Here is a 20795-nt window from a genome sequence, read left to right on the forward strand (position 1 = left end):
AAATTATTAAACAAATTATCACAGAAAACTGAAATTTAAAAAAACTAGAAAATTAAAAACCAAGGGTTACAGAAAAAAATGTGCAAAGGAACGGGTCTATTTCATTTTAAATATGAGCAAAACGTGGCAGACAGAATGTAAGTAAAGAATCAAGTAAACGTTTTAATGGAACAATGGATTTGATACCATAAACAGTAACTTGAGCTAAGACTTAAATTTTGTAAGACATGTTCTGCTTCAGAATATTTTCTCCATATAAAAGGTTTAAACAAAAAAATATGTTTTCTCTCAAAGTACCTATTGAGCACTGAAACCCCTCCTTATTTTCGAATAAAATTTTACAATTATCATTATTCAAGCTCCTAATCAAAGCGGGGCCTATACCAGCGTTGCCCCATCCCTGCGGGGCTACTCACAGTAATAATCAAACAATTGAAAAACTATTCAACCCCTTCTATTTTTGAAAATAAGAGGGTGGAGGGTGTTCTATGCTCGATTATGCACTCTAAGGGAAACCAGCTAAAAAAAATTATAAACTGAAAGAGACAAAAAGTTATGTTCTAAACAATATTTTAGCACTTTAAGTACAATTTTAAATGTGATTTTTAAAGAACGATCTAAATAAGAAACAAAAAAATGTGACAGAACAATGAAATTAAAATACAGTAGATTTAAAAATGGATCAAATTATAAATGTAAAAATGTGCTATAAAAACTAGGACTAAACTAGCGACAAGTACAAAATTTAGTTTTATATCATTTTAATTTTAATATAGCTTTAAAGATTACATTTAGCCATATTAAAAGAAAATGAATTTTATATTTCTTTATAAAAAACAACAATGTTTTGATAATTTAAAATTTGCCAGGATAAGAAATGTTCAAAGTGACGTAGCTAAGCTCAATTTAAGTTAATTTTAAATTATAAAAACATTAATATTGTGTCATTAGTATTATACTAAAAATCAATATTAAAAACATTTCAAACAATTAATGTTTGTGTTTTAGATAATACGAAAACATAATAATATTATGTTTTATGGATATAAAGTTACATTTAAACAAAAAAATGTTTACATAATAGGTGATTACAATAAGTTTAACTAAGTTTACTGAGTTTAAGAATTTTTAAAACTTTAATTTCTAAAGGAGTTTGAAATAATTTTTTTATTGGCTATGGCCCTAATTTGAAAGGTTAAACACAGAAAAGATAAAAAAAATGATAATTAAGCAAATTCCATAAAAAAAAGCTAAGATTTATATAAACATATAAATCATTGTATTAAAAAAACGAAGGACTATTCATGAACGAAATTTTTTAAAAGTTTGTAGCAGTGTTTTATCAAAAGTGCCCCAAATCTTCACCTCTCATTCACAAATAGTCCCATATTAGTGCTTCAAAACGTATTAGGTGAGATCAAGAAATCAAAATAACCAATGTCTAAACTCTTCACACTAGGTAATCAAAAACAACATCTCCATATTTAATTGTAAAGTCGCCTTGGGCACACTTACATGCAAAATCACAATCAATATGTTAAAAATACATTTTTAACTAGCGGATAAGTTATAGGCAAAATTTTTCTTCGAGTGAAATATTGTTGTATATTGGGAACATTAATGCAGGAAGACTGGTGTTCCTAATTATAATAAACAATAAATATTTTCATAACTAAACAATAACAATTTAATAATTTGGTAGGACATATTTTTTGGGTAGTGGGCCATTCATACACATATCCCCCCTTTAATTTCTTGCTTAAAAAATACATTAAAGTTCACTTTAAAAGTTAAGTTCAAAGCAAAGTTACTTAGGGTTGGAGTTCCTTGTATAAGCTCGAAACAAGTTTTTTTTTTAAATAAACACCTTTAAACATATATTCCATCTAAAAATTTGCCTAAAATCTATGAAAACAGATAGAAAAGTGGGGAAAAAATGCGCATTTTCCAAGGATGTACAATACAAATACAAATAGAGAAATAAAGGGGTTTTATAAAGTCCACTGCCGTAATAGTTAATTCTACCAACAAATGTTTTTAAAAGATTGCACAATACATGTAACAAAACAATGAAACAACAATCAATAATTTCCAGTCTGTATTTTACAGGGAGGGAGAGGACAATAATTTCTATCTACCAAAGAAGCAGTTTGGAGAAGAAAAATATTGAGGAGTTATCTTCCATAAGCCTTTTCCCCGCCTCTCTGTTATATGTCTAAAACAATACCCAACTTATTTATCCGTCATCTATCAAATTTTAATGCTAATTATTTTACTTTATATCTTGTAATGAAGCTAAGATTAGACATATTTTTAGTTATATTTTAATAAATAAATAAGTCCTGAATTTCAATATTAAAATCTACAAAATCTTTTTGGTATTATAAAAGAGTAGTTTAAGCTTATTTGCAGATTTAAGGCTCTTAAGATGGCCTATTTAAAAATTTGCTATACCATTTTTAAGTCCTATCAAATTGAGGAAATCTGACTCTTATTATGTTGTTGCAGGATCTATTATTCGAGTCCAAGTGCCCAGTTGATGCCCTGAACAAGGAGGAGAATGACAGGTTGCCAACAGACCAACCAGCGGACCCAGTCTAGTAGCTGGCCGTACATCATGTGGGGCTTCTCCCAGGGGTTAGGAAACATTCTCTAAAAAAAATATATAATATTGTCAGAATTTAGAACCAAATCGATATAAATTCAACCTCATTAAATAAGCTATAATTTTTTACTAAAGAAAAAGTAACAAAATCTACAAACTAATGATTAGTATTACAGTTTCAAGTAGAAATTAAACTAACGGATAAAATTACAAAGGGAAAGTGCATTTCAGAAAATGATTTCAAGCATAAGTTACAAGTACACCATCAAACATATATAATTTTGTATTGCAATAAATATAACAAACAATAAAGACATCACTAAATTAGTTGTCATTCTGTTTTTTTATATAACTACGTGGTAGAACATTTAAATCCTTTCAAATTATGTGCTCTATAAATGTAGTTTAAACCATTGACAAGAAAAAATATACAGTTCACTATTTTCTAGTTTAAATCCATTTCGTGCAACTACCCCTTTAGTTTCTATTTCATGAAAATGAAATACTGACACAATCTACCAAACAATTTTGAATTATCAAAATCACCTTCAAATCAACTTTCTCGTGGCAGTAGGGGCAAGTCTGTTTCTTGCCGACAATGCACCAGCCGCGTACACAGAACTCGTGAAACTCATGTCCGCAGGTCAGCTGGAAGGTGTCCTCGATGACTCCCTCCTCCCCAGTCTTGACTAGAAGCTTGTTACCACAGACGGCGCAGGTGTCCTTCTCCAGATGACGCTCGGGGATGCCCTCAACCTTGTAGTAACCTTAACATTTTAATACTTAAATTGTGTTTCTCTTTACTACCCATATACATTTTTCCTTCTTTATACCTATTAAGTGAAGAATCTAAAGGGACAAGACAATTGAGGATAAATTGATATATATCCCCAACGAAAATAAACATAATTACCCATTCTGAATATTAATAGTATTGGTGGAAATGATTGAACACTATTAGGCTGATTTTTTAAAGATCAATAAAAGTTTCTATGTTTTTTAAACTCACGAGCTTATCAAACGTTGGGTACCAGTTTAATTCATAGCCCAATGTCCTCTCCTTCTCTGCTATTGAGTATATTTGATTTCTCTTTTCTGACAAACAACTAGGTAGGTAATCAATCTTTACTTTCTTCCCCTTCACCCACTATGATATCAATACTTTACTGTAATTGCTGCGCTACATATCAACATAATCATTCTTGTTTTTTTGTGTATGTTAAAACTAACCAATATTAGCTGCCATTTTTTCAGTGCATATTTCCGCGAAATCTCTGGCCATGACGCCGTAGTACAGGGCGTAGAACATGCACATCAGCCCCGTGTCCATCCAGGTCGACGGCTTCGCGTTGAAGATAAAGTTGAATCCCATGAAGGTAGCGAGCATTGTGAAGTAGCCAAAGATGCCGACAATGTAGCTGATTTTGTAGATTAGCAGGAACCATTTATAGACCAATCTTGGCGTGGTACCCTTTATAAAAAAAAGCATAAATTTATTTCTTACTAGCAGCGTTGTGGAGTCGGAACCGGAGCCGCCATATTTTGCTGGAGCTGGAGCCAGAGCCGGAGCCAGTTTTTTCGTTAAAAAACGGGTTGGGTAAAATAAGAGATTTTTTATTAATCATAATTTTGTAACTCTGTTGCGTCGTGTGCAAATGCCCCTTTTAAGTTTTCCAAGTCCATTTTTATCAATAATTGAACTTATAAAACCTTCAAAAGTCAAAAATATACTTGTCAAAAAAATATGATTAGTTTTTCTTGATTTTAGGTCGGAGCCGGAGCTAGAAACGGAACCGGAGCCGCACCAAATTCAAACGGCTCCGCAACGCTACTTACTAGGTAAAAAAGCAAAAAAATCATCATCATCTAAGAGCCATAAGGTAATCACAAAAGGTGAAATCAAGAACAACTTTATCAATTTCCTTTTAATAACTCTATAGGTAAAAACTTTATTTTTTTAATTATACCTTTGTAAAGGTAAATTGTCATAATATTTAAGAAATTTTCTCTCTATTTAACCTTTATTAAACGAAACAAAAATAACAAATTACCTCAATAGGTTTTTCCAGAGATCTTCTGGTGACAAATCCCGTAACAAATGAGAAGAAAAGCCAGATACAGGGGAATCTCCACCAGTGGTTTCGGATGCATAACCCTACGGGGATTATCCACATTCCTAAAACACAAAAAAAAACATGTAACTGACAAAAAATAATTACCATTGATTCGAAATTAAAAATTTGCTTGGTAATGTTATGCGCCAATAATCTATAAATAATATAATCTAACAAGACAACTACCAGAATCTCCCTGTTTGGGACATTTATCGTCTGCTAGCAAATTGCGTTCTGCTCTTTTGTAGCGACTTGTTTGTGTTAATATTCCCGACTCTATTGGTTGATTTTAGAAGACCCAATTGAAAGTTGGCACAGGGTCCTCGGGGTGGGGACATACGGTTATTTAACCTCTTCCCACTCTACAGTTTTAACCTTATATCAATAGTAAATACAAATTAATAATAGATTAATGGTTGTGAGACTAACTTTCAATACAACTAACGGACGTACTACCTTTACACTAAAACAAAATTAATTTATAGAAATTAAGCTTACCAACTAACGTACAGACATGGTAAGAGTAGGGTCTGTATTTTCTCCACTGAACAAGGACAATCTGGGAGAGTAGGAGGACAATCAGAAGTATGAATATCATTTCTGCATGCATCTCCGCGTGACCGGCGTGCTTCTGGTGCATCCTAAACAGAATAAATTACTATTTATTGTATGATTTTGCAATATTTTCGGTATTATTTAACATTTCTTTAATTGCAAAGAGCCACTATATTTCTTCATTAAGTGCAAAGAGTCTATAAAATATTTTTGTTAAGCAAAAAACGTCTTAGAGATATTTTTATTGAGTGCAAAGAGTCTGTGACATAAATTTAAAGAGAAAAAAGTCCAAATTCCAATATCGTTTTTCTTGGATTGTGGATTCGAGGCTCTCATGACAATTTATCAACCTATCCTAACATATATTATATGTAGCATAATTTTTGTATAAGTGTGTAGTTACAGTTTCTCAGTGTTTAGACTTAGTCATGAAGTAGACACTTTTGAATATTCACTCAAAACATAAAACTAACCTAATATGTTCATAATTCCACTTCTCTTCTGGGGTGAGTTCATCCCACTTGATACTGTCCCAGTCTATGGACACATTGTGTAGGTGGGCGTGACCACCCTCCCCATGTGCATGACCACCGTGCCCTTGCACCATTTTACCACCGGCTGGTTCCCACTCGCCTTTGCCAGGAGGAGATCAACCTTCTCTGCAATAAAAATGTCAATTGTCAATGCGAATTTTTTTTATTCGAAATTTTCTTTTCTCGTTCAAGGTACAGTATTATTCAATATATTTGGACTTTTTTCTTGTTCATATGGTTTTTTTTAAATAAAATTTTCTTTTGCAATTAAGGATTAATAAAATCAATTTGAAAAGGCAGATAGAAATAAAATAAGCACATGAAACTGTAAATAATGGAAGACATTAAAAATTTAGAATTCTAACCAGATTTAAGATATGAATAATGTCAGGGAAGAACTATAATTAATATGATAACAATTAAAACTAGCAGCTGGGCTACTATAAAACAAATCAAACATAAAGAGCATTCAAATAGAGTTTATAGAATGAATAATAATAAAAGTTGCGCTATTGCTAGCGCGCTCATAATAATGCATAATCAATTCATAAGACATAATATAATAATAATCATAGAATTAAAATATCTAAAAAATACAACATTATTTTTATAGCTTTTTTTTAACAATATTGTTAAATTGTTTAAAATACAGAATGAAAAAAACTTGATTTATTTAAATCTTATAAAAATTAAAATTGAGATAGATTTGAAAATTCAATTGTCAGAAATTTGAAACATGGTACTAAAGTTAAGATTTTAAGGTCCCTCCAAGTACCTGCTGAGCACTGACACTCACCTCCCTTTATTTTTTACAACAAATTTAAAATAAGGAATGGAGGGGGGTAGTTTTTCGTTTTTTTTTATCACTTTAAGTAAGGTAAGGTTTGGTTATATTGGTTACATGTAAGTTATCACCCAGAGTATAGGACGGGGGGTTAAGTTCTCCAGAAGGTGTTAGGCCCAGGAAAAAAACACCCTCCTCTCCCCTATTTTCGATTCATTAAAACAGGGGTAGAGGCAATTTTAGTTCTCAACGGGCACTTTGAGGGAAATCACCAAAAAATCAAAAGTTGGACAAAGAATATTGAAAATTCATAATGAGATTTTAATTGAATTTTTAACGTCTCCAAACTTATTTTTAAATCATACTGTATACTTTTAAAGTCAGGTACATTATCAAGGGGAGGATAAAAATATTACAAAAACATCGCTAAAAAATTCCTTTTTAGATGAGCAACACTGAAAATTTAGTTATAACTACCTAGTAAGTTTTTTTTGAACACGATAAAAATAATTTTCATTTCCTAACAAATTTATATTCAATTAGTGTCAATTTAGGCCATAATTTCATTTCTTATCACAACTTTTAAAAACATTTTTTGTTTATAGGCATACTATTTTGTCAACTATTTACCTGACTAAAACCAATTTTAGAATAAGAAAGTACACCTTATAAAGTAAAATTTGGTTCAAATAGTACAAAAATATCTTTAATAAGGCATATTTTGTTATATGTTTTACAAGGTGAAGGAGATTAGTGTAGAGACCTGGACAAAATAAAATAATACAAAAAATTACAAAAATAGTCAAAAGTTTTTATGGTGCTCATAAATTTAGACTCCGCATTTCTTTGTAAAAGAAAGGTAGGAATAGGTTGCGCTTAAAATCCATAAAGGTTGTGAGTTTTAAGTTAAAAACAATACCTAGTAGAACGATAAAAATTTATGTTAATGTTTTTTATAAATTTTATCTATAGTTCTTTTCAATAAAAAATACACGTATTTAGTGAATATTAACGTTCTACTACTATTTCTAAGCCTTAAAACTCACACCTTTGCGGATTTTTTGCGCAACCTACTGCTCCCTTTGTTCTGTTTGTATCAATTTCCGTATTAGGTGTATGAAGAGTATTATATATATTCCAAGCTTTAATCAAATATCCTAGATGCTTGTAATATAAAATCTCTAAAACAATCCCCTCAGCCTTTTTAAAAAATTAGCTCTTTCATCATCCATGATTATCTTAAATATTGTACCAGAATGGTAGAAAAGAATCAGTCTATTTTACTAGAATCAGTCATTTAGCATAAATAATTTAATTATAAAAACCAGTCTTTGCTCAAAATTTGTCTTCTATTGACCTATATCAAGTGGAGGGGAGTAGGGAGGGCGGATAGAACAAAAGAAAAGAGCCACGGCTCTAGGATTTGACATTTTTTTGTTTTTCTAGAATTCTATAGAGAACTCACTGTGAACAAACGGCGGTAAAACCGCCGTAATGTCATTGAAATATCCGCCGCCAATCCTCTAAATAAGACTATATATCATTAATATCTTCTTTGTTTATTAAATACATTGCGTAAAACTATTGTATACAACTTTTTATTATCAGAAATTTAGGACAAAAAGATTTAATAATAATAAAATATATTTTAAAAAACTCGCTGAAATGCCGTCAGAACAAAAACGGTAGCTTAGCGTATCCCGATGTTTTTATGGCACTCATATACCTTGGATAGTTATCAAATCAACAAAAATAATAGCTTTAAAACTATTTTTGAGATAAAAATACTTAATATTGGTTCACACGCAAATAGATTAATGAATGCTTAATATTTCTTTAACATGGCACGATTATTAATATTTCTTTGAAAAGAAATTCACCAGAAATTTGTATACCTACCTAACAAATTCATATTTAAAACAGATTTTTTTTAAAATGTATAGATATTTAATAGGTAGGTACCATTTTTTATTACAAAATTATAATCTATAATTAAAGAATTGTTAATGGAAAATTTATAAAAATCTATTTCTCTGTTTAAGTTTTCTAGGGTAAGGCGGGGGAAGTTTCGGTAAGGGGCTATTTTCGGTAATTTCGACCTACCTTCATTAAATGACCTTTTTCTCCATGTTCCTTTCAAATGACAGAAAAAAACATAAATTTGTTCCTTATTAAATTGCCTACAAAAAAGTACAAAATGAATTTTTTGTGAGATGAATATTAAGGGTACTTATTGGGTCTCAAAGTCGGACGAAAAATTTTTTTTTTCCAAAAATTTTTTAGTAGGTGTGTAAAGATCGACGTACACAAAAATTGGTAAGACCTAGAGCTGATCCGTAAAAACCTTTTGAACTAAGAATTGCCCGCTCTTTCCAAATCTGTTGAGAGCTTTAAAATCGGGGTAATATTTTTTTCAAAAATGACCAAAGTTGGCGCCGGGGGAAATTTCGGTAATTTCAAAAGAAATTAAAATTCAACTTTTAAGGTCATGTTTTCATGTTTTCTTTTGTCAAATCTATTATTCCATATGGACTTTTTAAGAATTAGGCCTAAAAATGAATAGAACAGATAAAAAACAAAAAAAAATTGATTTTATTTTTTGAAGCAAATTTTTGCAAGGAAAAAATCAAAATTTCTGGTCCTTTGAAAAAAAATATTTTTGACATAGGAGGAATAGTCCGATCTTTATGAATTTTTTGTGTGGTTAATCCCAATAACCTATACTAATTATGATTTATTACGCTTGTTTGGTCATTTGGCCTTTTTTCATCGATTTTTTTAAGGTTAAAATGTAGTCAAGATTTTTTGCAAAGATGACACTTTTGCTTCAAATTCGATTATTGAGGTCAATTTTTAATCAATTTTCATGTTTTTTGGTCTAAATCTATAGTTCAATGTAAGCTTTTTTAGGATCAGGCCTAAAAAGTAATAAAATACGTTTTTTTCTTATATTAATTTTAAGTTTTTAAAAAAAAAATTTTCGAAAAAAAAAATCGAAAATTCGCGTCTTTCAAAAAAATCATTTTCAACATAGAAGGAATAGTCCGATCATTATAAAATTTTTTGTGGATAATTCCTATAACCTATACTAATTATGATTATATATGTTCGACTGGCCGTTTGGCCGTTTTTCATCGATTTTTTTTAGGTTGAAAAAAATTACCGAAAATTCCCCCGCTGGTGGGGAATTTTCGGTAACTTTTTTGCGGTCAATTTCGGCAAACTTCTAAAAGTCCTAGGATAACGTCCTTTTAGGACCTGATAGTCCTTTCCATAAGCTTTCTACCGGTCTTGGTTTCATTTGAAAAAATTAATATTTACCCCATTTTTTTTTCAAAAAAACCGAAAAAATACCGAAATTTCCCCCCCCCTTACCCTATTTATTTAAAGCCTTAAATTTCTCTTTGAATTTTTTAGCAGCTAAATTTCAAATGGACAGTGGTAGATATTAAACGATTTTATCAATTTCTTTACATAATATTTAGAGTTTTGCTACATTAGAGAGAACTTCATACGACGTTGGTTAAAGATATAGTCTATTAAAATCACTTTAATATCCAGTATATTATAGCCTATAGCTAAATACTTTTAAAAAAATAAAAGTTTTCATTTTATAGGTACTAATTTTATTTATGTTACTTTTGAGATTTTTATTGCCATACTAAATATTCAAGATATGTATTTTTTACGCAATAATGTGTGGAAATATTTTTTCTGGAGAAAATAAAAATGGAATCCTTTTCTTATGAAAACATGTCAGCGCTTTTGTTATGCACATTCGTGTGCTCTTCATCTGCGTACACGCCGCTCATCTCACAATCCTTTCCTTCGCTTTGGCGCCGTGTGCTGCGGCGCTTCCGCCGTCCCAGTGAACCGGCGGCACCAAGGTCGGATTCGCGGCGTTTAGGCTCCCGCTTTTCGCGGGTTGAACGGCGGAATAAGGATATCTTTGAACCGCGGGTATCCTTGTTTCTTGTTAATGTATTCCTGAAATATTATGTATTTTAGAAAATCATTAATTAACAGGGAGGTTGGCGTATTTGAAAGCTACCAAAGACAGATTTATGTTAGGCTAGAAGATTTCCAGGTATTCCATTAACCTTTCTCTCTTTCCATTATCAAGGAAAATATGAAAATTAAATAAACAAAATATAAAATGCTGCTGAGAGGATATTTTATCTTATTTAAATAAAATCTATTTACATAAAACAAATTAGGTATAGTTTACCTCTGATTGTAATGATCCAGATTTGACTTGGAACAGTTGAGGGAGGCTTCCAGCCATTCTTGCTGCAGACCCCGCCGCGGTAAAGTGCCGCCGCCACGGTATTCTTTAGCATCCATTACAAGCGTACTATTGCTGCAACGGTCCAAAGCAGACGGTTCAATGGGTAGATAAGTTTCGCCTGTTGGAAATTCGATGGCGGACCGACGGTTTTTGCCCTCTTTGGGTTGGCAGCCCGATAGCGGCGACAGCATTGTGCTGCCAAAAGTGCTGCCCACCAAGCTACCAGCACCGCTTCCTATATGATCTGTGCTTTGATATCTATTAGCTGCGTGCATGCCAGCAGCCCCGCTGATAGTCGCCAACGGGTGGAACGTTTGGAAGCCCAACGGTTGGTCTGACATGCTTGTCGACGGAGCCGATGATTGCCCAGTCGATGACACTCCCGCGGAAGACACTGAACTTACTTCATCTAGCGCTTCACGATGCGGACATTCAGACAATAATTCGCCGCATTTAGAACACATCCGACGGTCGGCTGGCGGAAACCTACCGCAGTACGCCACACTGTCCGAAATCATACTGGCGGCTGGCGATATCGGCCGGTAGTGGGCGGTTGGGGCCGACTTTGTATCACAATTAGAGCTGACTACTGGTAATGTATCATATAGAGGATTTCCTACAGCTACCATCTCCTTCACAGAAGGACTTTCACTATTAGGTTTACTACAACTATTACTACTATTGCTATGCATACGTTGGAGAGGTCTTTGTAGTTCACTAACAACTGTTGAGACATGACTAGAACAAGGGTTTGGAGTGGATTTAATAAGGCACTCGTTTCCACAGCTCCTACGGGGCTCCGACGCCGCAGGAGAGAGTATTGTAACAGCAGGTACAAGCGGCGATTTGACCGATATATCGCCGGGAGAGCCGGGTGACGTTGACATAGTGTAGCACGAGTTAGGACAGACATCGCCGCGGTGCAACCCATGCCCGCTGATTGATGAAATGCCTGTGTCGAGATCTGACATGGGTGGCGGTGAGACACACCATTCCCCGTCGTCATTGAACTTTCCGACGCCGCGCGCCGACAAAAAGTTGTGTATAACCGAGTCGACAACAGCCTCCATGTTGTCAATGCTACGCTTACTGTCGCCGGTCCCGCTGTCTCGTTCACTGGCACTGTCCTCCAACGGCAGCGCCAATGGTTTTCTTCCAATTATAGAACCATGATCTGATATAGACTGCATGCATGCCTGGTCCGAGACAATGGCAATAGGTGTTGAGCGGTGTTGGATGAGTGGCAGGCCAGACTCTCCAAGGCTTGTCATTCCACCGCCGATACTGCCGCTTTCATTGCGCGCTGTTAGTTCCCAACGGTTGTTTCCCGACTTTCGTCTTGTGTAGTATATAATACACACCCAAACCAAAGATGTGGCCAAGACACAGCAAACAACAGCAACAACTATTATTCCCGTGGTAGGGTCCCCACTAGCTACAACCTCACCACCTTCAATTGTGAGAAAACTGTCCTGTGACACAGTTCCCAACTGGTTTTCCATCTCACATTCATACGCGCCAGCGTCTGCAAGTCTAACATTAACAATAATAAGCAGTTGGTTGTCTGCTGTGAAAAAATGGCGCTCTGTTGGATATAGAGGACCCTTGTTAAGCTTCCATTTTAGGATTGGTTTAGGACTACCACTTGCAATACACTCCATCACGGCTGTTTCGCCAACTTTTACAGTTTTACTTTCCATTGGCTTCACAAACCTTGGCTTGTCCAACACACTGAGGGTGATATTTGTTGTGATAGCACCTGCTAGATTACCTGCTGTACAGGTGTACATTCCCATATCTGCCGGCTTGACATTGTGTATGCTAAAAGTGTTGGTCTCAGTGTTCACATGAAACCGCCGCTCCTTGGCGGCCGGAAAATCGCCGCCATTATCCTTTGACCATGAAATTCTAGGGGTAGGATATCCAGTGGCGGAACATTCCAGCACAGCTATCTCGCCTCCGTGTACTGTAATATCCGACGGGGTGCTGGTAAACTTTGGAAACACATAAACCGTAATGTCTGCTTTGCCCGAGTATGTAGCTCCATACTGGTTCTTTACAATGCACTGATACTTTCCTGAGTCATGGTGCGTCAGATTTTTTATGCGCAACTCACTTGTCATCTCAGTAACTTTGCCGTCAGAATTATCCGACATGTCTTTGATACAGCTGCGACTGCCTGTGCTCGATTCATCTCCGACGGCCTCAGTACTGTGATCCTGGCATTGATCAAATGTAAGGACCTCAGTATCCTGTTTCCAGGTAAAGGTCATAGGCTCAGCAAGTGTGCTCGCAGCACTGCACGTCAGTGTCAGGTCTTTGCCACGCAGGGCAATTTGAGTTTCTGGCTCGACCAGAAGAAAAGGTTTAGGCGTGTCTTCACAGGTGAAGCTCTCGGAGGCCACACTCCAGATTGGTCGAGTTTTTAATGGTTCAGGATGCGCGCAGGTAGCAGACACTCCTTGGGCCTGAAAATACATACATATTATGAAATAGACACTCTACACAACTGCAGCATAAAGTTTTTTAGGAAGTTAAATGTGATTAAAAAACATATGACACCTAAAGATTAATCATTTTTCTTTCAATATTTTTTACATTAAACATAAGCATCTAATTATCTTTCTGTAGGTACTGTTATAAAAGAAATACCTGAGTTGCGTTGAGCCACTCTGCAAACCATCTGATATTACAATCACACAACAAACTACTCGAGTTTAATACAACTGTTCGAAGCAATGGCATATCTGTGAATGGATTTTCCTAAAATAAAAATATAAATTAAAATTTTTTACTAAAAATTAGTTTTTTAGATTAAAAAAACTTTCAATTTTCGCCTATGAAAATTTATTTTATTAAAAATGTATGCAAACCTGTATTGTAGAAATAACATTATTGGAAAGATCAAGATATTCCAGATTGTGTAGCCCAGTCAGGGCATTCCTCCCCACAGACTTGATATGATTAGCCGCCAGGGTCAAGTTTCTCAGGTCCTTCAACACCTTAAATGTTGAAGGGGTGTCCTCAATAGTGTGTGAGATCTGGTTGCCGTCTAATGTCAAGACTCTGAGTCTCGGTACTTGATTAAAAGTTCCTTCTGCCTCAATATGTGAAATAAGATTCTCTCCTAGATCAAGATGGGTTAATGATGGCAGATTTAAAAGAATTTCTCTTGACACAATCTTGATAAGATTCCCGCGTAAATCCAGCTGCCAAAGATTGGTACAAAATTCCCATCCATCGTCTTCGATAAAGTCAACTTTGTTGTAGGCAAGAGAGAGCTGTTTCAGCCGTTTAACACCATACAGCCAGCCCTTGCTCACTGTCCGCACCTCGTTCCTGTCCAGGTACAGCTGTTCCATGGAGCTTAGTCCAAAGAAAGCGCCATCCATAAGTGAACGGATGTTATTTTTGCGTAACTTGAGAATTCTAACGTTGTCTAGTCCATGGAATGTTAACCCTAAATAGAAGGTAATATTATTAAAAAAAAAAATATAATTTTAATGGCAAGGAAAAAAATTAACAATAATCTTTGACACATTTAGGTTATTGGCTTTTGCTTCATTTAGTGTAAAATATAAAGCATGAGTTAATAAATTCAGGGCAGCATTATTATATACATGGCAAAACTTAAAATTTCCCTAGAAAATAAAAAATAAAATGTAAGCTATACCTGGAATTCCAACAATCTTATTTTTGTTCATTTCTAAAACTCTAAGCTTCGACATCTTCTTAAACAAAGTCTTGGGAAAGGAAGAAAGTTTGTTCTTATTGAGTCTAAGTTCTTCAAGATTGGTAAGGTCATCAAAACAGTTGCTCTCAAGAATATCAATCTGGTTGGAGGACAGATTAAGCACCTCCAACCTTCGTCCGTTCGGAAAACCAGCTTTTGGTATAGTTGTAATCATATTGTTTGATAAGTCCAACACTCGAATATTCTCAAACAGAGAAAGGTCAACATTTCTACTTAATGAACTTATTTTGTTGTTAGATAGGTCAAGATATTGGAGCACGTCATTGGGAGCTCCACTGAAGGATGAAATCTTGTTGTTTTTCAACACTAATCTCTTCAGATTTGGGTAAATTTCAAGCTCTGTTATGTTTACTGAAGTCAGATAATTGTCAGTGAGGTCCAGTGTGTGAATTTGCTGTGGCAGGCTGCTGGGGTACACAAGAAATCCGCGAGATTTACAAACAGCTGATCCATTACCACAGGTGCACAGTAAAGGATCGCAGAAACCAGTCCCAGAAGCCCTACAAAAGTAGGCATCATTAAACAAATCTAATGCGAGCTACCAATTTATTAGGTCATGTAGTAATTTTGCAGTATCTCTACTAGTAAGTCATGTTCGTTCGTCACTCATAAAACAATACTAAATAACACAGTATCTACGCAATGCATTCTTAAATTAACTGACTGAAATACACTCATTTATAAAAACCTATCTAACTGAAGTTTAAATACCATTTACAGGGTTTTTTCATCACTGATAACAATAAATATAAATAGACAGGTTTTCAGCATTTAAGACATAGCCAACTTTAGTTTGAGTTTCTTAGGGACACAAATACTTTTGTTAGAATTAATGTACAGTTATAACTAGTTTATTAATTTTGAATATTAAAATTCAAAATTATTAATTAATGATATTCAAAACGCAATTAGTCTTAACGTGATTTTAAAATTAATCAACCTGAATGGACCAAATAGCAGTAACAAAAAGAAAATGGCCCAAAGCCCCGGACTTTTGGAAGCCATCCTTTCTCCCCTCTAACATATGGCACTTTTATAACATCAACAACATTATGGTTTTTTTCTACATTGTTAGTTGTAACATTGTAATTAACATTTTACATAAAATTTCTGAAATATCAAAGGAATGTAAGTAATTATGTGATTAAAGTTAGAATGTACATTTTAATTTTTAATAGAACACCTTCAATTTTAACCAGAGTTCTATTTTAATTGGAATAACACAAAATTTTAGAAATCGTAGGTACGTATATATAGGTATAAAATAGAAAAGAAAATCATCTTAACATTTTATTATCTTTAAACCAGGCCCCTTACAAGTAAATATTTTGAATAGTTACATATAATCCTTAATAAAAATGTATTCAATAAAAAAAGATATAAAATATACTAATGCTTTGATAATTTTATTTTTTTAATTCTCCTTTTAACAACAAGTATTCTCCATTATCGAGGAAATGAAATTAACTGTAATTTACTATTTTTTAAACCTATTGATAAATATACGTATATTAAAAAAAAGAGATTTTGATAAATTTTTCATTTTTTCAGAAAACAAACAAATTTTATAAATACAAAACATTAAAAACATAAAAGTTCACCAAAAATTCACGCATTTTTCACATCAAATCGTACTAAATAACTTCAAATATAACGCATTTTTACAATTTAATGTTAATTTAATCACTTTAAGGTTAAAAAAACTGTAAAAATAGCATGTTTTGTTTTATTTTTACCCCTATCCTTAAAACTACGCTGATCCCAGCTAAATATGCGACAATGCCGCTATTTAGTTTTTCACAGGTTCATTCTAAAAACAAAATTAAATTCAATGTAAAAAGATATGAAAAATTTAAATTATTGTTAAAATATTAATAAAATGAGTCTGTTTTTCTTTAAATTTAATAAATTCGTGTTTAAAATTATAAAAAAAAACTAATTTTAACATGAAAACAAAATAAGTCAACTATAGAAGACGACTTTTGTAATCGTCGTATTATATTATAATATTTAATCATGTTATGACTCATTTGCCTGGAACGCGCCTACTCTATACAAATCGTAATTGAATGATTGTTTCTTAATTAATTCGCCTTTATTTTCCCTTAAATTCTGTTTTATCAAATATGTTGACTCGTGTTTGAATTTATGTATTAATTTTAGTAAAATTTAGAACGTTATCAACCTTGTTTTTGTATTTTTCCTTCGTTCATGCAATGTAAACCGTCTTTAATTTGCATATAACTCAGTCTTTATCTCAGATATTCTTCTCAACGATTAATGAAATGTAAAAATCAAAGCCTATAGTTAAAAAAACTGAAAATTAATCGATAATTGTTGTAGGTTCAAATACATAAGCTTATATAAGGTTGATTTGGATTGAGCTAGTTTGGGCGAATGCCTAGACCCTAAGCAGGCAGTTTATTTCCGTGCACAAATAAAACTTCCAGTCGTGCAATTCATAATGGTTGGTTGTCTGTAATCATTTACAAATAACAAATTATTTACAACCTACAATTTATGTTCAGACGTCCCCTGAACATAGCAAAAATCAGTATTTCTATGAAGTATACTAACTCCTTCTGATAACATTTAAAGAGATGCTGCGCTTCCTAGATTATACATTTAGATTAAAGGAATCTTACAGTGGCGTGCGAAGCCCTTTGTCTAGGGGGGGGCATTTTTAAGATTTTTTAAAATTTTGCCCCCCCCTAAATCAAAGTGCCCCGGGGGGGGCACTTTGCTTTAGGGGGGGGCATTTTGATTATATATACTAATTTTAAATAAGGGCGTTTTAAGGGGTGGGATTATTTGATTATGGGCCTTCTAGTCCTTATCCCTTCTTCCCCATCCCTTCCCCCATCCCTATTTCCCATTTATATCCCCCATCTCTCCCCCCCCCCATCTCTTCTTCTCCCATCCCATCTCCCCATCCTGCAATGATCGAAGGGAAGGAAGCTAGAAAGCATCTTCGAAAAAAAAGTACAGAAGATAATTTAACCTCCCCCCCCCCCCGCACCACAAAACATTTTTTATGGGTGGAAGGAGATGTTATAAAATCTCAGCAGGAAGGATGAATAACCCCATTAAAAAAAAAAAAAATGGGGGGGGGGGAGATAAAAACACTCCTTTTGGAAATAGTTTACCAAAAATTAACCTAATATGTAAAACTGATTTTAAATATTTCTTTATTGTATGACAACAAGGATGACAACATCTTTAAGTAGCAAAGCACAAAAAATCATTAATAAGAATACAGACAAGTAGATTTAAAGAGCATCTGTTGAAATAAATATATATTTTAGGTAGAAAAGTCACAAATCCTGTATGTTGTGGGATGACAGTCAAAGTAAATTACATACTGGATGTTCGAAACAGCGAGAAATTTTACTTTTTTTAATATCATGATCCACAAAAAAATTTATCGTACCATAAAAACCAAAGATATAAAGAACTATGTAAAAATAAAAATAAAAATACTTGTCCTTTCATCTACAGATATAAAAATCTCTTAGAAATATGGAAAACTTTGGGGTATAGTCCCTTTTGTGGCAACGCCTCTTAAGGGGCATTTCGTCGTATTTTCATAGTAGCTTTTAATAGGTTCTTCTAGGTTAAGTTAGGTCAGGTGATTTCCCCGCAGGAGCTATGAATAGGGGAAAAGCTACTGTGAAAATACGACGAAATGCACCTTAAGAGGCAATGTTACAAAAGGGACTATACCCGAAATTTAAAAGAAATAAAAATAGCCAAAAACGTCCTGAAAAGCAGTCCCACTCCATGAATTTTTAATAGTTAATTATACTCCATAATGATGGTGGAGATGCGATCCCCAATTTTCAAAATTCTTTGAACGTACGAATAAGACTTTTACAGAAATGCTTCGCATCTAGTCTATCCACCTATGTTTAATATAAAGTTTACACCATATAAGAGTAGAATCTAAATATTTGATTGACGTGCCCCTGCAATTATCAAGCATAACTCAGGCACGAGACACAATTACTTTAGCTAGCCCCGAGGCACCTTTTGTATACTTTTATGCATTTATAGGCCTATCTTTACCAATATAATACCATATATGGGTAATGCTAGCCTAATCATGGTAAATTGTATGTGATTTATTAATGTTATATGCTTATTAAAACATTATGTTTATTGTTAAAGTAATCATGTAACCACTTAGTTCAAGTATGTATGCCTACAACCATAGTTTGATTTACGTCACAAGTTAACGTACAGACACTTAATTAAACAGACAAACGCTTAAATCCTTATTATTAGTTGATGTTATAGCTTGCACTTCTTAAAATATCTCAGTTATTTATTGACTCTCTAACCATCAAGTTCTTCTGGCTTTAAAAGGTAATGACTTATTTGTTTGGCATGCATTGTAGTTTAAATTTAGGACCCTCAGTACTTAGCATGAATTGAGCTTAGGCTTTATGTTAGAATTCTAACACTTAGCACAATTCAATGCTTAGGACTTGGGGCACTTTTCTGTCCTACACTACTTATGATTATTATCACTTATCCTGTAAATATTTTCATACTTAACTTATTCACTTGTAATGTAAATACACTTTATAAAACCATCTTCCTTCTTGAGTGCTTAATATACTTATATAATACCGATCGAATATCATAACCAACCATTTATTCTTAGTTTAAAGCAATATAATACCTCGTGTGGGTCTTTTGTTGAGCTACCACCAGCTCAACCAAAGTCGTATTATACTTGTGGGAATAGAGGGATAAGCATTCTAAATTGATGAGCCGATGATGAGAATGTCTATGTGTATTGCAGTAAAAGTAGGATTTTAGTAGTACTCATAGAAGAGCGATCTCCATACCATAATATTGGACAAGCGCCCCATTCGCACTACCAATGGGAATGTTAACATTAAGTTTTAGCCTTCTATCTTTAATTGTAGTTGAAAAATCACATTTCCCCCTTAGCATTACGTACTGACAGCCATAGAGAATTATAGAGAAGCTAAAAAGTTATATCAACATATCCTACCCTCTTTAAATGGCACTTTAAAACTCTGTTAATTTTTCATTAAGTGGTGTTTCCAAGGATTTATAAGGGCGGTGCATTAAAAATATTTACTCCCCCAATGAACTAAAATCAATTAAAGACAACAAGAGTGGCGTATTTTATCAAGTTAGGAATATAGAGTGCAGTTAGTTTTAAGGGTTTTTAATGAAAATTGCCATTAAAAAACATGTCTTTTTGTAAGCGTATGTACACAAAAAAAATGATCCTATCCTGAAAATAATATGACATCATATATAGTTATTCATTTAGACAGACATACAGTGTTGAGAAAAAGGCTTAGATAAATAACAACGCTGTTTCTTTTTTTATATAAAATAACTTTTTGATTAAATATTTGTTGTTTTTATAGAATTAAAAACAAAATATACAATATGATAAAAAGCAGAAACCATTAGGAAGGGTGCAGAGCGCAAATTTTTTTCTTCAAATATGTAGGAAGGGAGGGGTTTTTGGGCTATTTATTACACTAGTCCCCAATATTTCATATTAAATTTTCTTATTTGTTGGCTCAACAACTTTGGGAACTTTAATGGAATTTTGATTGGTTGGTTAATTAAGTCGAGTTTCCATACATTTCATCCACTAATTGTAATCTATATAAGGGGTAATTTTGTGTATCATCATTGGGGCTGTAAAAAAATTCTTTGGTAAAAAGTTTATATTATACAAAATAAAATACTTCCTATTACCTGGTTTGTTATGTTTAGTGAAAAAAGATTATAACCTAATTTCTACACTAATTAAAAATTTGGTAAGGTTAAATGAATAGTAACTGTCTGATTGGCGCGAAGCGCCAGAAATTTTTTTTGGAGTATTTCTTGGAAACTGGGATAGTTTTGCTTTTTGTAGGGTAGGGGGCAAAAGGGGCATTTTTGTTGACCAGGGGGGGGCAAAATGGGGCATTTTTCAACACTTAGGGGGGGGCAGGGGGGGCGGTGGCTAGGGGGGGGGCAGGGGGGGTCGTTTTGGTCGCTAGGGGGGGGCGATTGCCCCAAATGCCCCCTTCGGTTCGCACGCCACTGAATCTTAATACAACATGCTAAAAAACAAATTCGTCTATACGGACACTTTCTTGCTATCAAAAACGCTTACAAAAAGCA

The 20795-nt window shown here is 33.7% G+C and overlaps 2 protein-coding genes across 3 annotated transcripts; both read right to left on the reverse strand.

Moving 5' to 3' along the window:
* Nucleotide 1: 1 nt before the first annotated feature.
* Nucleotides 2-8115, reverse strand: LOC145317339 (E3 ubiquitin ligase Rnf121). Of its 2 annotated transcripts, XM_080158382.1 has the most exons (7): nucleotides 5748-8115; nucleotides 5218-5360; nucleotides 4657-4781; nucleotides 3836-4076; nucleotides 3152-3372; nucleotides 2490-2652; nucleotides 2-1640 (listed from the first exon to the last, which is right to left on the reverse strand). In XM_080158382.1, the coding sequence occupies exons 1-6, from the start codon at nucleotides 5879-5881 to the stop codon at nucleotides 2515-2517; spliced, it is 1002 nt and encodes a 333-aa protein (XP_080014508.1). In that variant the 5' UTR covers nucleotides 5882-8115; the 3' UTR covers nucleotides 2-1640; nucleotides 2490-2514. The 2 variants fall into 2 exon arrangements, with proteins under 2 accessions (XP_080014508.1, XP_080014507.1); XM_080158381.1 differs by lacking the exon at nucleotides 2-1640 and having other exon boundaries at nucleotides 2265-2652; nucleotides 5748-8114.
* A 2195-nt stretch (nucleotides 8116-10310) lies between these two features.
* Nucleotides 10311-15745, reverse strand: lbk (leucine-rich repeats and immunoglobulin-like domains protein lambik). Its single transcript, XM_080158384.1, has 6 exons — nucleotides 15574-15745; nucleotides 14553-15133; nucleotides 13753-14339; nucleotides 13532-13642; nucleotides 10820-13347; nucleotides 10311-10578 (listed from the first exon to the last, which is right to left on the reverse strand). Exons 1-6 carry the CDS (start codon nucleotides 15636-15638, stop codon nucleotides 10335-10337), a joined length of 4116 nt encoding a protein of 1371 aa, XP_080014510.1. The 5' UTR covers nucleotides 15639-15745; the 3' UTR covers nucleotides 10311-10334.
* Nucleotides 15746-20795: the final 5050 nt, after the last annotated feature.

Source organism: Acartia tonsa, chromosome 4 (assembly GCF_053477335.1).
Source record: "Acartia tonsa isolate MP-2025a chromosome 4, ASM5347733v1, whole genome shotgun sequence".
NCBI classification, from domain to species: domain Eukaryota; kingdom Metazoa; phylum Arthropoda; class Copepoda; order Calanoida; family Acartiidae; genus Acartia; species Acartia tonsa.

Bases quoted from the DNA above. Each gene is read 5' to 3' on its own strand.
- LOC145317339 (XM_080158382.1), bottom strand. From the start codon at position 5,881: ATGGTGCAAGGGCACGGTGGTCATGCACATGGGGAGGGTGGTCACGCC. The intron at 4,782-5,217 runs GTAAGCTTAATT...TTTGTGTTTTAG, and splicing joins CCATGTCTGTACGTTAGTTG to GAATGTGGATAATCCCCGTA. The intron at 4,077-4,656 runs GTAATTTGTTAT...TTTTTTATAAAG, and splicing joins CTCTGGAAAAACCTATTGAG to GGTACCACGCCAAGATTGGT.
- lbk (XM_080158384.1), bottom strand. From the start codon at position 15,638: ATGGCTTCCAAAAGTCCGGGGCTTTGGGCCATTTTCTTTTTGTTACTG. The intron at 14,340-14,552 runs GTATAGCTTACA...CCTTCTATTTAG, and splicing joins TAAGATTGTTGGAATTCCAG to GGTTAACATTCCATGGACTA. The intron at 13,643-13,752 runs GTTTGCATACAT...TTTTTATTTTAG, and splicing joins ATGTTATTTCTACAATACAG to GAAAATCCATTCACAGATAT.